The 21,743-nt window shown below is 41.5% G+C and overlaps 3 protein-coding genes across 3 annotated transcripts; 1 reads left to right on the forward strand and 2 right to left on the reverse strand.

Annotated features, from left to right (window-relative positions):
• On the reverse strand, positions 1–8,445 carry slc35a3b (solute carrier family 35 member A3b). Its single transcript, XM_079751063.1, has 8 exons — positions 8,220–8,445; positions 6,399–6,669; positions 5,355–5,509; positions 4,545–4,667; positions 3,862–4,024; positions 3,243–3,361; positions 1,574–1,707; positions 1–1,450 (listed from the first exon to the last, which is right to left on the reverse strand). Exons 1-8 carry the CDS (start codon positions 8,295–8,297, stop codon positions 1,360–1,362), a joined length of 1,134 nt encoding a protein of 377 aa, XP_079607189.1. The 5' UTR covers positions 8,298–8,445; the 3' UTR covers positions 1–1,359.
• Positions 8,446–9,786: 1,341 nt separating this feature from the next.
• Positions 9,787–15,431, forward strand: imp3 (IMP U3 small nucleolar ribonucleoprotein 3). The gene is made up of 7 exons (XM_079750844.1): positions 9,787–9,988; positions 10,348–10,455; positions 13,408–13,482; positions 13,759–13,838; positions 14,216–14,267; positions 14,347–14,419; positions 14,557–15,431. Exons 1-7 carry the CDS (start codon positions 9,852–9,854, stop codon positions 14,581–14,583), a joined length of 552 nt encoding a protein of 183 aa, XP_079606970.1. The 5' UTR covers positions 9,787–9,851; the 3' UTR covers positions 14,584–15,431.
• Positions 15,432–15,569: 138 nt separating this feature from the next.
• sec22ba (SEC22 homolog B, vesicle trafficking protein a) lies at positions 15,570–18,075 on the reverse strand. The gene is made up of 5 exons (XM_079750843.1): positions 17,862–18,075; positions 17,640–17,749; positions 17,371–17,531; positions 16,963–17,109; positions 15,570–16,012 (listed from the first exon to the last, which is right to left on the reverse strand). Exons 1-5 carry the CDS (start codon positions 17,934–17,936, stop codon positions 15,858–15,860), a joined length of 648 nt encoding a protein of 215 aa, XP_079606969.1. The 5' UTR covers positions 17,937–18,075; the 3' UTR covers positions 15,570–15,857.
• Between the last annotated feature and the right edge of the window lie 3,668 nt (positions 18,076–21,743).

Here is a 21,743-nt window from a genome sequence, read left to right on the forward strand (position 1 = left end):
TTAACCAATCAATGAATCAAATAATTTATTTGATTCATTGATGGGTTAATTTCGCAGGGACAGTGTACAATGCATAGATGGCACCAGAGCTGCTACCAGCTTATTTACATCTGTAGTCCCCGGGAAGGGGGGAACAGCGCCACAAACACGCCGTATCCACACTTCATTCAGTTTAGCAGGAATCATGTCAACTAGTTGAATAACCAAGAATAACCAACAAAAGAAATGTCATCCTATCATTGCCTCGTGTTCTTCAAGTACCCCCCTCCCACCCCCATCTTATTCCACACCTAGAGTCCAATGACTCAGCCTCCATCTGCTCTGCTCAGGGGAGCCCTCACCTGTCCATCTGTGTCCCGCTACCCTGCAACGATTCTCTCTGCTCATACACAAAAACAGCGCAGCGCTTTTATCCAAAGTGTCTTACTGTATCGTGAGTGAAAATGTTTTCTTAGACTGGGAGGCCTTTTTGAAAATCAAACCCTCAACCCTGGCAGTATTAATGCCCATGCTCTACCAGTTGACAGAAAAGGCTAAGGACTTAATTTCCAAGAGCGGGATCTTGTTTTAAACAGGATTAGGCCGAGTGACCTCACCCTCTGTACCTGATGTCCCTCATCTCTTCAACTTCCATCTCTTGCCATGGAGACCAGTAAGGATATTCCCCACTCTCCGGCATTCGGAGATGGCGGTTGAGGGAAGTATGTGCATGCATGTGAAAGGAGAGGATGTGATGCGCTTCTGACATTTATCAATGAATTCATTACATTTTAATCAATCGACTTGTAACAGAACACATTCGACAACTTAATTTATAAAATTCTCGCTATGCATGTCCATGTAGGAAATACACATTACCATCAGAACCCTTACAAGTACAAGAAAAAAACACCCTAAATTCTCTAAACATGAAAATAAATGAACAAATGGTTTTATATATATTAACCTATAAAAATACATTCACAATGTTGCAACAGTTCATGGGTAGACGCTGGATTTGTATTCCAAGTATTGAACAATGCATGTCATGCAGTGTTTGCATGCGTGTGTGTGAACCAACAGAAAAGTTCCCTTCAGTACCCAAATACTAATTTCAGTTTCTTCAAGACACAATAATATTAAACAGAGTTAATGCCATTATTACGCCCCCCTTCTCTTCTGTGCAAGTCAGCAGTAACTATAGCAATACTCCATTGCCATTGGGACCAGGTTATTGGAGATCTGGAAAATCTCAACTGGACACTTGATCATGGCTCTGCTGCCGGTTCCACTGTGGATCAGAGGGCTGAAACTGTCCCTGATGATGAAGTAGGTGAAGGAGGTACTTGGTTCTTCTTCTAGTTCTTCTAGTATCAACACCTAGACTTTGACAGGCGAAGGGGCTGGCTTACGCTCAAGGCCGTAGAGAAAAGTGGCAGTGATGACCAGCAATGCACCGACCAGAAAGAAGCTACACACGCAAGAGAGAGAAAGAGAGGGAGAGAAAGAGAGAGAGAGAGCAATGTGTGAAGTAGCAGCCTCAGGTCATTCATTCATCAGGGTATTTGCGAAGAGAACCTTGCAAGTAATTTACCTGGTAGGGACGAAGTCACCCAACCAGAAGAAGGAGATGACTGTGGATGCGAGGATCGACAGCGACCCGGCAAATCCTTTAAGGATGTTGTCTGCGTATTTAATAACAGCGGCGACCACCAACCCGCCGACAGCCTGCAAACACACCTCTGTTAGTTTGAAGAGATACAAGATACACAACTCTAACAGTCATACCACTCTCTTACTCGTACTCACACACCCGCAATGATGACACCTACTTTATATTGATTCTTAGCATCGGCAGGGTGATAATAGGGCAATAGGGTCCAGGTTGAAAAGTCCCAAAGTTGTCTTTTAAATGGTGAATGCACTGCATTTATACAGCGCTTTTCTAACCAGTGGCAACTCAAAGTGCTTTAGAATATTGCCTAACAATCACCCATTCATACACACATTCACACCACGACGGAGGAGTCCACCATGCAAGGCGACAGCCAGCTCGCCAGGAGCAGTTAGGTTGAGGTGTCTTGCCTAGGGACACCTCGACACTAAGATAGGAGGAGCCGCGGATCGAACTAGCAACCTTCCGGCTACAAGCCAACCCGCTCTACCTCCTGAGCCACATTCCTTCTTAAAGATGCATTCAGGCAACCGACTGCAGACACTGGGGTTTGAACACGGCACCTTTGGGCTGGGAGTTCAGTTCTGGCCTAGTCATGACTACACTATCCTGCCTCCTGAACCCTGGAGAAGTTACACAACAAAGGAGGACTTGATTATACTGTGACGGGGCACATGGCTACCGTCACGGTAGCGATACGCTACACACAGGAGACTGAGTGTGAATATTGCCTGTGGGTTTGTCTTGTTTGTTTATGTATTCCGTTACCTTCATACTGTTTTAAAATCATTCATCTACCATGTCATTTATCATACGCACTACGACAGTTTAATACAATCTTGCAAGTACCATCATTACAACTTTCTGTTTCTTTCTGCTTGTTTCCATTTACCATTAACGTCACCTGTTTTGTCGCAATAACCACTCGTCTTATGTTTATATGAGGGTTGGAGCACCGCGTCACCAGGGTTTATATCTACGTCAAATCTTCCGGGTAAACCGGAAGTGACCCCGAGTTATTATTTTTATTTTATTGCTGTCTTTGTACATTTTGGCTATGCCAAAATATAGCAATGGTGCACAGTTTATAAGGTTAATTGTTTCTCGCTAGTTGAGGATAGAACGGAAGCTGTTTTAAAGCTGTTGTGTAACTGCTCTGGTAAACACCCCTGACGCAACGGGAAAATTGGTATGCACCAATTAGCAGTGGGGGTTAGGCCTACTTAGGCCGACGTTCAACAGTGGTTCGGGGGAGCTGATGGAGAAAGGACTTATGCCTGAATATTGCTCTCCTGTATTGGACTTGTTTAAAGGTCCGGTTTCTTGAAGTTTTGACTTATGTTTTTTTTTGGTGACTCTTAAGCCTATTTGATATGCTGAGTCAACCTTATGTATATATATATATATATATATAGATTTTTTTTATGTTTTTGTTTTTTTGTTAATTTTTGTTCTATTTTTTTATCGCCTTAAGGGCCTTAAATTGGGATAAATAAAAGATCCCATCCTATCCATCACTCCTCGTCTGCTCCTGAGTGTTTTTCCATCTCGTTCAAGTCGCTCCAACCCATCTACCCATGACATATACCTGTAAGAAGATCACTGTGTATGTGATAGTGTTGAAGCCTTGAAACATCCCATCATCCACGAGCCTCGCGCCATCGTAGAGGAACATCCCGAAGAGGCCGAAGACGAAGCTAAACACACCTGTCAGAGCCAAGGAGCCAGCAGAGGACGAAAAGATAGACGGAAAGGAAGAGAGTGATGAGATGAAGTTTATGGCATTGTACTTTTCTTGTTTACACGAAATAAGCCCAAATAAACCTTACTAACTGCTTAAGGGCTTGACAGGAGAGGAGAGTAATCCATCTGTTATAATATATATATATATATATATATATATATATATATATATATATATATATATATATATATATATATATATATATATATATATATATATATATATATATATGTTTATAATCTAATTCTGTCCCAATGAGTAATACCTCTGTAATTGTATTTGTTAAAGAAAGGCTTGCCAATAAAGTGAATTGAAACAGAAGGATTTACCTCATCACCATGTTCAACACACACACACACACACACACACACACACACACACACACACACACACACACACACACACACACACACACACACACACACACACACACACACACACACACACACACACACACACTCACCTAGCTGTATGTTGCGCAACCACACGCTCTGTTTGGTGTGCTTCAGTATTTTCTCGAAGTAGACGCCAGCAAAGCCGCTGGACACACAGGCAATGAACACCGCGAGCACGCCAACAAACTGGGAGCCCGCCGAAAGCTTCTCCGCCGGGGAATCGGCGGGCCACTGTCAATCAACATTAGCATGTTGGAACATGTCAAACATGGAAATACGTGCTGGTCTTGGCAGACAACATTGTTTAATGTCTTAACGTGGGCCAGTAAGCCAATACTTGTTGTGTGTTGTGAGTATTTTGTTTTGAATACTGAAGTTAAAATGGCAACGTCATTGAAACCGCCTTCAACTTAGAGACTGGACGTTTCAATATATTGCTAAACATGACTAATTACGACATCATTAAAACATAATTTAAAGATAATAGATTGTTCTAATTAGAATTAGCCTTAATTACCATCTGTCAATTTTATTTAATTTTTCTTTATTTAACCAGGTGATGTCCCATTGAGATATTGAAATCTCTTTTTACAAGGGAGCCCTGGATTACCATCTTTCATTCTCCTTATTAATCCTCCGACCATACATCTACTGGCCTTTTTCCGGTCAAGGCCTTCTTTGGCATCCAGCTAGCATTGAGAACTAAGATGGCCGCTGGGAAAAGAGGACCGCAGTACTCTGTGGTCGGTACCTGCACTAGTGCCACGCCCGCCATCAGGATGACCAGGGAGAGCCACTGGTAGAGGCCCAGTCTCCTGCCCAGCATGGACACAGAGAACAGGGCCGTGGTGAGAATCTTCAGCTGGTAGGTTACCTGGAGCGCGCACACACACACACACACACACACACACACACACACACACACACACACACACACACACACACACGCTTAGGTGTGTGTGTGTGTGTCAGATGCCTCGCAGAAGTTGCGGTATCTTGTTGCAGTCAGGGCCTCTTCGATTGGTACCCTTCCCCTCCCCCTCCTCCCTCCCCCAAGGAGGCAATTTAATTTGAAGGCGCACGGCAATGCCCCCTATTATAATCAACGTTTTTCCAACTTTTTCATTGCTGTGGCATTCTAACATGTGACGTGTTCCCTCGCCAACATTGTAACCAGATAAACTGGTTAGTGCTGCAGTTGGAGGAACGCAAGGATCTAGGAAAGGCCAGAACAGTGTAGTTTGTTTTTTCTCTTATTGTCGACCCACTATTGCTTAAAAAGATTGATAGTCACAAGTCACAGAGTCGTCCTGTTGCTATGGCTCTGAGGAATCCACCCAAAATATGTATTCCCTCATATTCCATAACAGGGTTAGGCAGCCAGCCAAGCAGAGGACTTGCCGCGCCCGCTTGTGTGGGACTGATTCACTAATTTCAATGCAATGCAAATAACACCAGGTTGCTATTTACACATGGGCGGATAGAACCTACCATACACCATCCACGAAAGACCGGCACGCACAGCGACACTCACACACACCCACACCCACACACCGACTACCTGGTAGGTGGCGGCATCCAGGTTGGACAGGGCCACGTACAGCAGGTTGTTCTGCAGAGTGTAGATCCCTGCAGGGATGGCCAGCTTCAGCGTGTCCAGCGGCTTGTTGACAATCTCCTCCTTCAGCAGCTGCTGGAAGCCCCAGAGGCTAAAGTCTAGCGGTCAGGACGTGAACGGGTTAAGACACGCTCCATAAACCCTCCCAGGATGTTTGCATGCACACCCTAGTCCGGGTCAGCTGGATTAGACATGCATCTGTTCAACTTTACTGCACACATTATGCGATCAAACAATCAAAAGGGGCCTCTCCTGGCTTCACTGAAACATCCGTGACCGATATAGTTAATCAGAATCCCTTGGTTGTGGTTATTCTGCCTGCGAGAGCCTGGCGTTGCCCCTGAATGTAAACAGCCCTAAGCCTAGCCATTACAAACTCTGTATGGATGCACATTGATTCCCAAAGACCTGAGTAAAGTAAGAAATGTGCTGAATAACTATTGTGAACATTCTTGACGGGCTTCCTCACACTAAATGCCCTTAGGCAGAATCGGTACAGGGAGCTGATTGACCAATGATAACACGGGTTTGAGTCAAGCCAGGAGTCCTCTCCTCACTGGTTCACTGGCATATGGATACTCAATGTTGATTGGTCAAATACGGCAGCAGCGTTCCATTACTTCAGTATAGCAGACTGCTTCTATGATAATAGATAGTTGCAATGGACGCTTTGGACGATTATTCCAGTGATAAAATCCTTTTTAAAACCAGAAAATATTTTTGTTGTTGTTATATTTTTGGTCAAATATTGATTTCTTTAGAAGTTAGCCATGTAATAAAGAGATTATATACAGCCAATCATAATGGCCTGCGGGGTGTTTCAGTACCATTCAACTTTATTTTGCGACAGTGTATTAGTGTCAAGGTTATTCTAGTGTTGCATTTTCATTGGTTTTTATTTCTATTATCTTATCTTGTTTGTTTTGTTAACAATAACAGCGCGGGGAGAGGGCCAGATCTCCCCGTCCCCTGACCTCCAAGACTCACTGTGCTCCTTGAGGACCAGCAGGCAGCAGACCAGGATCTTCAGCCCCTCGGCACACACCACGGCTGTGGAGCTCAGGTAGCGCGGGCCCTCCTCCTGCAGGGTGCGGGAGTAGCGCATTGTGAGGACCAGGGAGGTGGTCTGCACCACCAGCACACCCAGGGACAGGTACTTTATCCTGGAGGACTGAGACGCTGACGTCATGGTCCCGCTGGAAGTGCTGGAGGAACAGGAAGACGAGGGCTCCTTGGAGTCAGGGGGGATAAGGTGTTCCTACGGGTTGATGAGAGAGCGAGAGAGAAAGAGAGCAAGAGAGAAATGTTAATGTGAGAGATTATTGCTGCATATGTGATGAGTTAGGATTAAAGGAAGTATACAAAAATGAATCTGAAGAAAAGACATCAACTCTGCAATTATACTACACAGGGAGGATAGCATTTCCTGATACAGCCTTGTTGACCCTCTCAGCATCATTACATTCCTCTTGTCAAAGGGAGGCCTTGAGCTAAATTGACCACTTGCAAGACATCTGTAGTGCACAGAAGGGCTTTGATCACGGACCCTTAACCCAGAAATATTTCTCCGGGGGCTGTCCTCAGGCTGTAACTCAGAAGAAGGAAGATGGCAGGAGTAGAAAAGTGGGACAGTAAGGTTCAAATTCTGAGGTAATTCACCAGAGCAAGCCGTGAGAGAATCACAAGGGTAAGAAAAGAGTAGTAAAACCTGAAGGTTTGGCGTTGGTCTCTGCAGGACATTGCTCTTATCAGTTAAGACTGATAAGAGCAAGACTATTTATAGTCACAGACACAAGCACACACTATTTGTACATGCTCAGTGACGGCTATTTACTTTTTCACCTCACCTCCTGGTCTCCTGTCTCGCCGTTAACACAATCACCCCACCCCAAAAAGCAACAGGCACGGCAAACACAGACACTAACGGCAAGAACCTTCACTTACGTCAAGAGCCACAGTGAGCAGCTTGCTTGAGTGCATTAATGCATGTTTCCTGGACTCTTGCTTAGACACCCAACTACAAAATAACTATCCAAAATGTAATTTGACTTTTTTGTGTTGACTGACTGAGGTTCAAAGTTGACGTGGCCATCTCATACAGAAGGAACCTAAGTCGTGCCCCAGAGTAAAGGCTGCTATACAAAGTGTGGATGTGCTCTGAGGGGAGCAGACAGACATGGCAGTGAAAGGAGAGGTGTGGTGCGGAGCACACACTGGGACCCTTATGCTCCTCGGACCACTGGGCAGGGCTGCACAAGCAAAGTCAGAATGACTAAATGTTAACACTATCCACACAGAAAGACATTGCTCTGTCGATGTAGTTACATTTACAGGAAGATTTTTCACTCTACTGAAGTTAGTTATTTAATTTTATTCTAAATGAGGATTTTGAGAATTTTGAGAAATAATATACTAAAGCCTACTTATTTCTGATTGAATACAGAATCTCTTTATAAACATTTGAAATGTAAGTAATGAACATTAATTTCTGCATAGAAACGGCATTCCATTGACATATAGTCCTATCTCTGTCAATGTAGTATTCATTCACACTTTTTCTGCAACTTCCAGCAATGTATTAACCACAAACTTCTCTGATGACACGCTCAGCAGGACTTTTGTGCGTCGCTTCAATCACAAGATCCATGGTTACTAATTAACCTTGCCCAGTATCGCATGGATCAAGTAACCGTCCGAGCGCCACCAATGGCCTGTCGTCGCTACTTGTTTAACTGAATATGTAAGGTAAACAACATTTTGTAACAGGCAAATTCCAACACAGGTATAGACAAACCGCTGAGTCCATACCTTGCTGCTGCTGCTGTTAGTGGTTTCATTACAGCAGACTTCCAATGAGCTATCTGTTTCCAGATCTACTATAGGCATGTTGGTCCTAGCCTTGCTTGCATGGGAAACCGCCAGTGATCTTCTCAGTTATCGCAGCGCTTTTCCTCCAACTAAGGCACTAACCAGTTTATCTGGTGGCCATGTTGGCGAGCGAACACGTCACATGTTAGAACGCCACAGCAACGAAAAAGTGGGAAAAACGTTGATTATAATAGGGGGCGTTGCCGTGCGTCTACAGGTGATACATTACCTCCTTGGGGGAGGGGGAGGGGGAGGGTACCAATCGAAGATGCACCGGCTGCAACAAGATACCGCAACTTCTGCGAGGCACCTGAAACCTAAGCATGTATCACTGTTATGGGGTGGGGGGGGGGTTACTATCGTTCCTTCATTGGTTCTACAGTGGCTGACTTATAAGTCATGCATGCCATCTAGATCTCCTGATGCAGATTCAGGAAATCTAGATCATAATATGCTAATCTTGTTAAATATAAGCAAATATATGTTGTGGCTACTTGTATATGCACTAAATGTAGGTATAGAAATGGGAGGTAGAATACCAACAACATATGTGAACATTGTATGTGAACATTGTATGTTCAACATTGTATGTGAACACTGGCTTCACACACATACAATTAGAAACGAACAATCTTTCTTGCAAAAACAAATCGTAATAAATAATAGTTGTAGATATTATTTTTTCAAAATTATCCATGATCTTAAAAATATACTGGGGAGATAATAATCTTACCCTTCTGAACTTTTGGATCTGAGTTGAGGACCTTAAAGATTTATCATAGCTCCGTGTATTTATCACGTCCGTTTCTCTTGGTGACTTGCGGGAACAAAAATGTATTGCATGGAGGCCACGTCTTAGTAACTATTTTACTCTAGAAGTCATCTTTGTAGAAAACATAGATCTGGCGCCACCTGGTGGAATATGGGGATGCATTCATTACAAATACCCAACATCTCCGTATTAATTGCTTCTCAAGAGGTATTTGGCAAGAGGCATTTGGCTTATCAAATACAAATAAAAATAATATAAAAATATACATATATTTATTTATTTAGTATATGCTACACGTGGACCTCCTAAGATGGCGCAATTTAATTGGTTCGCTATCTCGGGATATTAGGCAATGTCCCATGATTGAGATCTTAAACTCGGGATATTGTTTTCCTCGCAAAATGTGTAATGGGGAGCGGCCCGTGACGGTCGTCCGTCACGCTTATAAAAACAAATAAACCGCTAATAAAAACAAATAATATCCTCCTTGACCTTCGGTCTCGGGGGCGTCACAACAGTAATAAAAAAAAAAAAAAAATATATATATATATATATATATATATATATATATATATATATATATATATATATATATATATATATATATATATATGGTTACCAACACAACATGTATAGTATTTACAGGACGCTAGAGGGCGCTGTAGCACTGATGACCTGATACAGGAAACACGTCCCGTTTCGAGGAAGAACAGCACACGTGTTTCCTTCCCCTGCTCGCATCGCAGGACCACCCCTCAATAACAAATATACCTTAGTCTTTGGTAAACTGAACGGTCAAAATGGTTCGGAAATTGAAATTTCACGAGCAGAAGCTTTTGAAAAAGGTTGATTTTATCAACTGGGAAGTGGACAACAACCTGCATGAGGTCAAAGTGCTTCGGAAGTATCACATCGAGAAGAGAGAGGATTACACAAAGTAGGCAACCTACTCGTCTGTGTTCATTATATCATTATGAATCAAAAATGCTCATCCATCTATTGTTAAATTTAGTGATATAGATTAACGAATGCGAATAATATCATCAGCACGAAACATGTAAACCTCACAGTGATATAATTCTCGCCATCTTACTCCTACATCTGCATCTCACAGCGCCACCTAATGGCAGACATGTGTCAGGTATAACGTGTCAGGTATAATATATGCCAGGTATAACATGTTTCAGGTTCAGGTATAACTATCAGTGTCAGGTGTAACTAACAGTAGACTTGTGTGAGGTATAACATGTGTCCGGTACAACTAACAGCACACTTGTCCCATTCCCCATGTGTCAGGTACAACAAGCTCAGCCGAAACATCCGAGATCTGGCCCAGAAGGTCCGTGACGTTGATGAGAAGGACGGCTTCAGAGCTCAGTGCACAACCCAGCTCCTGGAGAAACTGTAAGTGCTGCACAGCGTGTTGTTTAGAAGACACAGTCCAGCTGCCAGCCACGAGGACGTGGCCATTCCCTCCATGGAGTGCCCTATTCGTGAAAATGGAATGCTTATCTGATTGTGTTTAATGGCAGTAAACTCGCCAACATTAAATGCATTCAGATAAGACTCATATTTTAACGAATAGGGCACTCCCTGCAGGAATAGCGACTGAAAGTTTGTGATGCTAGGCTCTCTTAGTCGCTTAGACACAACCCTGCACTAGTGCCTTCGATTCATGACGAAACACAATCAATGGGATTCAAGTGGGGGGAAATCAGTGACAATATTACCTGCATTTATTTAATCAATCCACACATGTACATATAGTTTGGTGCATGAAAGCATAAACTATACAATTCTAATTTAAGATTTGTGAATAGTAAATACTTTTACATCTATCTATATTAATGCACATTGTCGTGTCTTTCAACTGTGAAACCTTTTTTGTTGTGAGTTGCGGATCTGCTTTCGCACACTTCTCATCTTGTGGATACAACCTGCTATTGAGACACACATCATTTTGGGATATTTTTACGCGACTACGGAGAAACATATCCACGAACCAGACACCAGGTTAATTTTAGCCAATCTGAACATACGTTTGCGATATCCAATCAGCAGCATCAGCAGAATGATGCTATTAAGTTTAATCTTTCTGGTGACATTTCTTATGCACCTTGCAATTATTTATATTGATATGTTTAATATATTACATTTTAATTTACCTTATTGTTCACTATTTGCTTGATAAAAATCATAAATGTATCTTTGTCTTGCATGGGCCGAATCAGCTTTTGAAATGTTCCATTTAATCACATCCAGGCGGGACACATTAAACCACATAAATGTATTAATTTGAGCTATCTTTTGTCTTTTTACTATGCACATATTTATAGTAATGCATATATCTCCAAAATACTTGGAAACATTGCATTTTTTCACCAAGAAGACAGGAAAAGGCTTATCCAGGGATCAGAAACTCCCTAGGTACAGGGTGAGGGTTTCATTGCAGTATGTCTTCTGGCACTATTTGATCCCCCTGTGGTTATTGTTCTGAAAGAGTGTGAAAAAGACAGAGGAGAAAGGGTTAGACACACCTATGTAGGCATGGATGGAAAATTGCCTTGGAAGATGAGATGTGGTCCTTAGTTCTGATAAACAGCTTTTCCTGCTTATTTTAAACAAAGAATAACAAGTGGCCTGGCCACTCCTGAATAACATATCCAGCACAGGAGTAGTCAATCGCATAACCTGCGTCCCCGCGGGTACCCGAACCCGGTCAGGACTTCATGTGCCATAAAGGGCTTATCACACGGGAGGCGTTGTCGTGCCTGCTGCATTTTAAATGGAGAGGTGTGCGGGCAGAGAGGAGGCACAGCGTCCGGTTGCTTCCGTGCTTGTCGAACGCATGCGCGCACACGTGGAAACAGTTGGCATAGATGGGAATCACAATAAAATGTGACACTGAATTTGAAACCGCACATGGTAATTTCTGCATCTATTATTAAATATTTATTAGTAATACAGGGGGGAAAAAAATGAGAAAATCACATTGGCATGTGGATTTACGGTATGTGCCCCTAAAATTTCTGGTTGTGCCCGTAAAATGTTCTCTCAGGGGCCACAATGCACCTAGTGAAAAAAGTAAGTCTGGAGCCCTGAAGTTCAAGGCACATTTGCACAATGATCTGGTCTCAGCAGATACCTTGACTCTGTTGTTATGTCATATTTGGAAGCTCAATCTGTATATTTTTCCCCAAAAAATCTTACCAGAAGTAACCATTTAAAGGGTTATATTTCAAAATTTTCTTCCGGGGGGGGCATGCCCCCGGACCCCCCTAGTGATGCCAGGTTACCAACTCACAGCACAACTGCTACAAAAAGATCTAGGGGAAACACTGAATTGGCATCAGTTACTGATATGGAGTTGCGTAAAGTTGTTGCTACTAATAATACTCTAGCTACACTACACTATGAGACTTATTATACAGAAGTACAATTATTTTAGTATGATTCCCATTAAGCATAGTTGCCTGATTGATTCATCTATCATCACCTATTATTATTTCAGAACCTGAAAACGCTCAACCCATTAGGTTGGTTTTTACAATGTTTAGAAATGTAAATATGTACTCTAAATCAATAACTATGTATCAAAAATAGCTCTGTTCCTCATTATTGAGTTATGTTTCATTTTACTAGTGTATATCCTCATTTCACCCCTCTACAATCGCACACGGTTATATTCAACCATTATAGAAGCCTTTTTCTATAATAACAGTGTTGGATGAAATGGCATTAAGAGAACAAAATTAACTATTAATAGGCTGTTTGAGAATAGCATGCTGCTAACTTTATCCACTAACTGTCTAACATTAGCCTAATCTATTACCTGTTAACGTTCCCTAAACCGACTCATTTAGTGGGATAATCCAGTTACATGCTTTAATGCAGATGTGCTGATAATTAAATATACAATCTTGAGTATTTAACAACTTACCTTTTTAAAAGTGCATCATAAATAGTCTCTTGTGCTGCAAGTCCAATGGGTTGCTAAATCCATGGCTATGGCTAATATGATATTGAAAACATATGTTCCGTTTGGCTATAAGAAACCTGGATTGTTGGATACATTTGTGTATTTCTTTCGTCTGTGGTCATGACAAATTGGTGCCAAAAAGATAACATTTACTCCATAAATGCAGTCATGTAAATCCAATTCTGCATTACGATGACTAAGGGGTCTCTGCATTTTATTGATTAACTCCATTTGAGTATTTGAAAGTTAATCCCAATTCGGTTACTGATCGTACAGCTAAGATTAGCTGGAAAGGTGGAACTTCCTGTTTTTTAAGTACATCTAAATCTAAACTTTGAATAAACATTGTTTTAAATATTTGTATTTATTTATTTCAGATACTGTATAGGTTTGATTCCTACCAAACTGAGTCTGGCCCTCACGGAGAAGGTGACCGCATCTTCATTCTGCAGGTAATACAGGACCATTGTTGTTAGGGTTTTGAATTCAGAAACACCGATAGTGCTGAACATGTGAAATGTCGGGGAGACAAATCTAGTTGAACTCCAACCGTCAATGTCACCTCCACACTAAAACCAGTTTGTTGCCAAGTCGCAGTTCTCCATTTGAATGATGATGTGTCTCAGTCCTTACTCTACCATTGCCGTTCAAAAAAATGCATGTGCCTGTATCCTGAGGTTTGATGGTCCAATCCTGCAGTTGTTGATGTTGAATGCCTCCCTCCTCAGGAGAAGACTGCCCAGCATCATGGTGAACCTGCGCATGGCCCAGAACCTCAAGACAGCCATCACCTTCATCGAGCAGGGACGTATCCTTTGCTTGTGAACATATGGCTATTTTTCTTTTGTCTCCACAGGGAGCTATGCCTGTGCCATTGTTAGCAGTTTCTTGAAATTGTAAAATGAGCTGGCATCTAAAAGGAGTCAGTCAGCTATTGTACTCCAAACGGCTCAGTAGCAGACAGAAGCACGCAATTTACTTTACAATAAATGAACGGATCTATTGATACATATCAACCCTTTGTAATGGTCGCCTTACAGATGCACTATGTATAATTAAGTGGCGTCTGGAAAGCTTTCTTGTAACCTTCGGTTGTACACACTAAATTCAGTGTGTCAATCTGCAACCTCAACACTAGATGCCAAATTATCATTTTTAGTCAAGGGTCCTTGACCGCATGTCTAGATGTACGTGTTGGACCAGAGATCATCACAGATCCAGCTTTCCTCATTACAAGGTCAGTGTTATTTAAAAACTACATTTGACCCTGTTTTGACCCATCATAATCCCAGTATAATGGATTAATTGCTTTTCAGGAACATGGAAGACTTTGTGACATGGGTTGACTCTTCTAAGATTAAGCAGCATGTCATGAATTACAACGACGAGGTTCGATTCTGTTTTGTTTCAAGTGGTTCATTTCAATATCTACTGCATGTAAAGATATGTATGCCATCAGTTTGTGTCGTGTTTGCAGTAAATGTCGGTTAAAATTAATAGTTGTCCCTTTGTCTTCCTTTTTACAGAGGGATGACTTTGACCTGGTGGTATAGAGCCCCCATGCTGAGGATCACCCATCACTACCATGAACAAAAGACCCAGAGCTCTCTTGGTCTGGAGAGGGAATGGTGAACACGCCTTGCCCGGAAAACTTGTTTAAGCTAGCGCTTTCTTCAAATTCAAGGTCTACTCCCTCCCTCTACTTATGTAAAGAGCGTCAAGAACAGGAATGACATTCGCCTTGTCCTAGAGGCGCCTGGCTGTTCGTTTATTCATGCTCAAAGAACATTAGAGATGGCCTAATGCTGAATGGACTGTTCCAAACATGTCGGCTTACACCATCTCCTTAGTGGCTTCTAGGCGCCCAAATCTATGTTGATGTGAAAAGCCTTCCCGTTACTCAACGTTATGTGACATAATTTTTTTACAGCAATTCCTTTGTGTACTTTTTGAAATGGCAAAATTGTTCTTGCTTTTGTAACTGTGCATATATGTAAAAGATGTTTAAGTTTTGCTTACTTGATTGCAATGCATAACAAAAAAAACTGGATTTGGTCACATTTTATATAATTCTATGATTATTTTGTAAACTTAAGTCGTCACAGTGTCCTCCATATTTAAAAAGTCCATTGCATACAATTGTTTTTTTAAACCAATAAAACAGGGGCTACATTGAAACCTGAATAACCCGGCTTGTGTTAGGCCTATCTCTTAAGCTGTCCAGAGGACTGTTGGCTTCATGGAGGAATTTTTCAAATTCCAATAACCGCCACAAATGTGGCTCTTTTCCAAAAGGTTATTAGGCTTTGTTGAAATTCAGCTTGGTTGAGATGGATGTTTTGTTGAAATTAAATTATACCGTCAATATTGTAACAAACATTGCTGATGATGAATGGGGTTGGATCTATGAACTGGTCGGGTGAACCTATTGTCAGAATCTATAATCAATCTTGAGATTAGCAGGTAGCCAAGATGGTTAATATTCACAGGTTAGCCCCTTCACACCCTGCTGCTCTAACCCAGTAGTAGGGTTAGAGGGTTGGTGTACATGTTGAACATGTAAACATATCTTCCAGGGTTTCCACGGATGGAGGGTACCTTTCTTACAAATCGGCACACTTGACTTTCACATCATTAACGAGTTAGAGCAGTAGTTCATGTAAACATACTATAACTGACAAATCCTCTCAAATATCGCCCTATACAGGATCTTGTCTTGCTGTAAAAGAGGTATAGCCGTAAATAGTAAAGGAAAACACATGTAACTGGTGGCCTTCGAAAGGCGAGATGGTAGATGGGTCCACTCCTTAGTCCTTTGTATGGTTCATCAGAGCCACCAGAAACGCACATATATGATGAGTGTGATGAGGAACAAGGCCCCAGCAGCCACCTTAGCATATGTGGACCTGGTGTTCAGGTACTTGGCATCGCTTCTATACTTCTTGGAGAGGCTGGTCAGATTGCTGGCTTTAGTGTCCAGGGCTGGAAGAAAAGAGGAAATTCAAGCATCTTTGCGACAAGGAATAAATTAACCATTTGTGTTTAATACTTTTGAAAAAGGTTATATTTAACAGATTGAAGATAAACCCATGTATCTTTATATGATATGAGATTTCTACCCTTATTTTGGTTAGGAAACAAATTGAAAGTAATGCGGGGCTAGAGCTGGGTTATCTGCTGATCAAGCTGCTGGTCAGCTAGAGTCCACAAGTAAAATGCTGTTCATCCTCACGACCATTGGACGACAGATCACTGTTCTGAAGATTAAGACTTTAGCAATCAGAATCTGATTTAATCTGGAAAAGGTCCAGTACATAATATATAATCTTACCATGGAGGCTTCAAGGTTGTATGTAAGGGATGTGTGAATGTGTCTCACTAGCTGGGCAAGCATGCAAGGCTACACTAAAGTCAATTGAGAGGCTATTGGCAAACACTGAAGGTCTTTAATAAAAAAAATACATCTCCGTGCTATAAAAAAATGTATTTGGCCTCCCTCCACTCTGTTCATATACATTTTAAAAAGGGCCTCCAAGCATACTGCCCTCTCACATCTGGAACCCCATACCAACAGATTAACATCACATCTCTTTTTTCATTTGCCAACACTGCCATAACCTGATTATTGGTTATTCAGAAATGCATGCAGTGTGGTAATTTAAACAGCAATACTGTGGACATTTTATAACTTGCAAAGTTTGGTCCTGTTATGTATTTTTCTTCCTGTCTTCTTTCCATCAACCACCTATCTAAATCTTGAAAATATGTATGTTGATTATGTGCATCGTCTATTTTTAGAAAGATACATTCAAATCTTAAAACATGGTACAGTGAAAGTGTGGATATTATGTATCAGCAACATTTGCTTCTAAGAATAATCAAAATGACTATAATGGAGAACATCAATTGATGAGTTAACCAAGTGTACTTGCCAGAGAGAGCTTCTCCGCGTTGCAGAACCTCCTCAATGTTAGCCACCATAATTCTCTGGACGTCCTGTAGCTCTGTGTTGATGCTGCCAAAATTCCTCCTGGTCCTGCTGTCAATGTAGGACTTCTTCATCTTCTGAATGTACGTGTCTAGTTTAGTGGACACATGTTGAAAACGTCAAGGTCAATTACAACAAATAATCAAAATCAGATAATGTTTTATTGACAGGAAAGTTTAATTGTACTGTAGAATATATCAAATTAATGTAGAGAATATATGGACCAGTTTAATTAAAATATATGAAAAAGTGTCAAATGTATATAAGCATGGAGCACCTTGAGGGGCCATACCTGGGCAATGATAAGCTGCTCAAGATTGACGCTAGACGTCTAAAACGTTTTTTTAATTACCAAATTCAATGAAGGAATATGGTCTGGTTACTGTGGGCACTTTCCTGCCATAGTTGTCATAGAACTCAGTTTGAAGGTCCTCCAGGAACCCAAAGGCCATCTTCTTGGGGTAAACAGCCTCACAGAGGGTCAGGAAGCACACGCCATGTTCTATCAAATAGCTGGAAAAAGGTTTTGTTGACATTATTGTCAAAAGGCATCCGTTATTATGTTGCCATGTTAAAGGGGGGCTGTTTAAACGTATTTATAAACCGTATCTGTGTACTCACTGAAAAGACACGTCACCGCCCTCCAGAGTGCACCTGTTAGGACTCTGCTCGTTCAGTTTTCGGAACAGTTGTTTGGCTTGGTTCTGGTATTTCTGCAGGTCTCTTCCTGGCTGATGGGGCAGGGTTTGGGACAGAAGAGCGGTTTACTTGCTCATTCCACAGAATGGACGTTTTCCGACCACATGACCATATGAGATAGTGGTGAAGGTACTCCATCCTTACCTGTTCGTTCTCCTGCATGGAGGCGGCCAGCGGCAGGCCGTCCGCCACACGGGCGATCATCGTGAATAAAACCATTTTAACGGATAACCTTGGTTTTTGCCTCCCGGTTGCAATAATTAGTCGAATCCTGGGTCAAAAAGAAAAGGGTGAAAATTCCCGGGGTTAGCTGTCAAGTTTGATGATACAGGAACAAAAAAGTTGACCGGAAATGTGGCGTGCGTCGACCAAGTGGCTCCGTGTAGGAACTAATGTCTACAAGTTAAAGAGATATAAGGTAACTAAGTTCATTTAAAAGACGCTGTCACTCAAATAATGTTGTAAACAATCATGTGATCAACAATACATAGGCATATGCATAAATCAAATATGTATTTACATAAAACAAAACCTACACTTTTTTATTATTTCAGAAATTATTTTCATTATTATCTTCTGGTCCCAGTCTTTATATGCCCCGGATTACACATATGTTGTTTGTGTATTTAAATGATCTTTTTTTTTTTCATGCAAGAGTTTGACCGTTAATTGTGTTTCATCTCTTTTGATGCTTTTATCCTTGGAAAAAGCCTAACATTATCAAACTTCTTCATGAAAGTGTTTAGTTTTCTTTGCATGAAAAAAAAAAAGATTTAAATCCACAAACAACATATAAAGAGGGGGCATATAAAGACTGGGACCAGAAAATAATTACTTTGTCTCCATTGAAACCCATTCATATTTTTCGATCTCATAGGTCCCATGGGCTCTACCGGAAGAGGCGTGACTTCGCCACTCTATTACGGTGCAACCCCAAAGGCCGGTGTGGGTACCGGATTGACTCGGCTGCCAGATCGACTCGTTGTCCTAGATGAGCAATAATGACGCACTTCCTGTAAATGCTGTCTTTTCAATGTGCATGCGCGTTTAATTCATTCCCATGTTATTCTCAATTATTAATGATCTCCTTTTGTTTTCTAATCTATGAATAATAATCGAATGTACAAATTATTGTTGCCTATACTTGGGTAATGTATAAAAGAAGAATCGGTTAACTCCATTCAGTGAACGGGGCGATCCACTTTATTTCCAGTGTTCCCAACACAGAGTCAAAACAGCGACCCACACGCAGACACTTCCGTTCTCCTCCTTCAGAATAAGAGTCCCTAACAGGAACTGGGTTACATATGCATTCATCAGTGCTTTTAGACGTGTTTCCAACGGCTTTGTTTGTGCGAAACAAGGGGCTGCGTTCAATGAAATCAAAACCAAAACGGATTGAGCCTTCTTTTTATGTCCATGATTGAGCCCTGTTTATAAACAACCCTTCCGGGTTTTGTCCGTTGGCTTGTGTCGATACGTCAAGTGTTGATACGTCAACTGTAAGCGCAGGACCCCGAGTCAATCTGGCAGCCGAGTCAATCTGGTACCCACACCGGCATATTCATAAAAAACTGTGGAGGACCGGTGTGGGTACCGGATTGACAAGGCTGCCAGATCGACTCGGGGTCCTAGATGCGCAATAATGACGCACTTCCTGTAAACGCTGTCTTTTAAATGCGCATGTGCGTTTCATTCATTCCCATGCTATTCCCAAGTATTAATGATCTCCTTTTGTTTTCTAATCTATGAATAAATATCGAATGTACAAATTATTGTTACCTATACTTGGGTAATATATAAAAGAAGAATCGGTTAACTCCATTCACTGAATGGGGCGATCCACTTTATTTCCAGCGCTCCCGACACAGAGTCAAAACAGCGACCCACAAGCAGACACTTCCGTTTCCGTTCTCCTCCTTCAGAATAAGAGTTCCTAACAGGACCTGGGTTACATATGCATTCATCAGTGCTTTTAGACGTGTTTCCAATGGCTTTGTTTGTGCGAAAGAACGGGCTGCGTTCAATGAAATCAAAACCAAAACGGATTGAGCCTTCTTTTTATGTCCATGATTGAGCCCCTTTTATAAACAACCCTTCCGGGTTTTGTCCTTTGGCTTGTGTCGATACGTCAAGTGTCGATACATCATCTGTAAGCGCAGGACCCCGAGTCGATCTGGCAGCCGAGTCAATCTGGTACCCACACCGGTATCCTACTCAATTTTAATGCCTTTCCCCCCCGTTTTTTTCAACATTTTTCAAAATGTCTTTTTGGTCATATATATATTTCTTTTCTATTTAAAAATAATAATTAATAAATTACAATTAATCAACAGCACTGAATTGGTTGAGTTTTGGGCTCCCTTCAACAATGCAATATTATAAAAACTACAATTCATAAGAGAAACACAAGAAAAGTCACCTGAGATTTAAGTGTATGACATCTAAGTGTTGGAGAAAATAACATGACTTGTATAGCCTAAGTTGTAATTTTATCTATTTTTTCAGGAAATATTTGAAGGCCCGGTTCTAACGGGTCCACCGACCAGCTCCAGTCCGGGGACCGGGGGTTGGGAACCCCTTCTGTACAGGATAGAGTGGCGAAGTCACACCCCTTCCGGTAGAGCCCATGGCACCTATGAGATCGAAAAATATGAATGGGTTTCAATGGAGAGAAAGTAATTATTTTCTGGTCGCTGTCTTTAGATGCCCTGGATTACACATATGTTGTTTGTGGATTTAAATGATCATTTTTCATGCAAAGAAAACTAAAAAAAATTGCGAAGAAGTTTGATAATGTTAGGTTTTATGTGAGGCCGCTGTGGGTACCAGATTGACTCGGCTGCCAGATCGACTCGGGGTCCTGCGCTTACAGATGACGTATCCACACTTGTCGTATTGACACAAGCAAACGCACAAAACCCGGAAGGGTTGTTTATAAACGGGGCTCAATCATGGACATAAAAAGAAGGCTCAATCCATTTTGGTTTTGATTTCATTGAACGCAGCCCGTTCTTTCGCACAAACAAAGCCATTGGAAACACGTCTTAAAGCACTGATGAATGCATATGTAACCCAGTTCCTGTTAGGGACTCTTATTCTGAAGGAAGAGAACGGAAGTGTCTGCAAGTGGGTCGCTGTTTTGACACTGTGTTGGGAGCGCTGGAAATAAAGTGGATTGCCCCGTTCAGTGAACGGAGTTAACCGATTCTTCTTTTATATATTACCCAAGTATAGGCAACAATAAAACGCTTGGTTACACATATATTTTTGCTAATCCTAAAACTAATCCTATATTGATGAAAGACCCACCCACTTCTAACGTTTATTAGCTCACGTTAGCCATCAATCTAAAGCCACAAATATTATCTGATCAATCTTTGTACATTAGATTATTATTCATAGATTAGAAAACAAAAGGAGATCGTTAATACTTGGGAATAACATGGGAATAAATTAAACGCGCATGCGTATTTAAAAGACAGCGTTTACAGGAAGTGCGTCATTATTGCGCATCTTGGACCCCGAGTCGATCTGGCAGCCGAGTCAATTTGGTACCCACACCCAAGGGCGTAGGAACCGGGGGGGACGGAGGGGACATGTCCCCTCCAATATTGGAGACATGCGCATTTGTCCCACCTAAAAATTATACCGGGGGAGAAAAATATTTTATTTTATTTTGAAAGCGCAACACAGCGTCTTGTCACCGCTTCTTATTCTAAAAAACTGGATGATTGAGCGTGCAATTAAAGAATTGATTTGATATTTATCAGTTCATTACTGCCATTCAAAATGTGTTTTCCTTTACATTTATAATATAAAATATAATGTATATTTTTAGCAGAATAAAATATATTTGTGAATTTTTTCAGTGTAGTTAATTTATGACATATTTCTGTTCAAACCATTAACGGATCTGTCAGGTTTCCGATATGTGTCCCCCCCAATGTTAAACTCATTCCTACGCCCCTGCCCACACCGCTTTGTGAACTACAGCTCTTTGCTGTTCTCGACGCGAATGATATA

Source organism: Pollachius pollachius, assembly GCF_949987615.1.
Source record: "Pollachius pollachius genome assembly, chromosome: 14".
In the NCBI taxonomy this organism is placed as follows: Eukaryota; Metazoa; Chordata; class Actinopteri; order Gadiformes; family Gadidae; genus Pollachius; species Pollachius pollachius.

What these genes read in the sequence shown, in the direction of transcription:
- sec22ba (XM_079750843.1), bottom strand. Translation starts at nt 17,936, where the DNA reads ATGGTTTTATTCACGATGATCGCCCGTGTGGCGGACGGCCTGCCGCTG. An exon ending in CCATGCAGGAGAACGAACAG is followed by an intron (nt 17,750 to 17,861) that starts GTAAGGATGGAG and finishes CTGCCCCATCAG; the next exon opens with CCAGGAAGAGACCTGCAGAA. An exon ending in ACGCGGAGAAGCTCTCTCTG is followed by an intron (nt 16,013 to 16,962) that starts GCAAGTACACTT and finishes CTTTTCTTCCAG; the next exon opens with CCCTGGACACTAAAGCCAGC.
- imp3 (XM_079750844.1), top strand. Translation starts at nt 9,852, where the DNA reads ATGGTTCGGAAATTGAAATTTCACGAGCAGAAGCTTTTGAAAAAGGTT. An exon ending in AAGAGAGAGGATTACACAAA is followed by an intron (nt 9,989 to 10,347) that starts GTAGGCAACCTA and finishes CCCATGTGTCAG; the next exon opens with GTACAACAAGCTCAGCCGAA. An exon ending in TCATGAATTACAACGACGAG is followed by an intron (nt 14,420 to 14,556) that starts GTTCGATTCTGT and finishes TCCTTTTTACAG; the next exon opens with AGGGATGACTTTGACCTGGT.
- slc35a3b (XM_079751063.1), bottom strand. Translation starts at nt 8,297, where the DNA reads ATGCCTATAGTAGATCTGGAAACAGATAGCTCATTGGAAGTCTGCTGT. An exon ending in CGGGCGTGGCACTAGTGCAG is followed by an intron (nt 4,025 to 4,544) that starts GTACCGACCACA and finishes GTTGATTGACAG; the next exon opens with TGGCCCGCCGATTCCCCGGC. An exon ending in GGTGACTTCGTCCCTACCAG is followed by an intron (nt 1,451 to 1,573) that starts GTAAATTACTTG and finishes TTGCGTGTGTAG; the next exon opens with CTTCTTTCTGGTCGGTGCAT.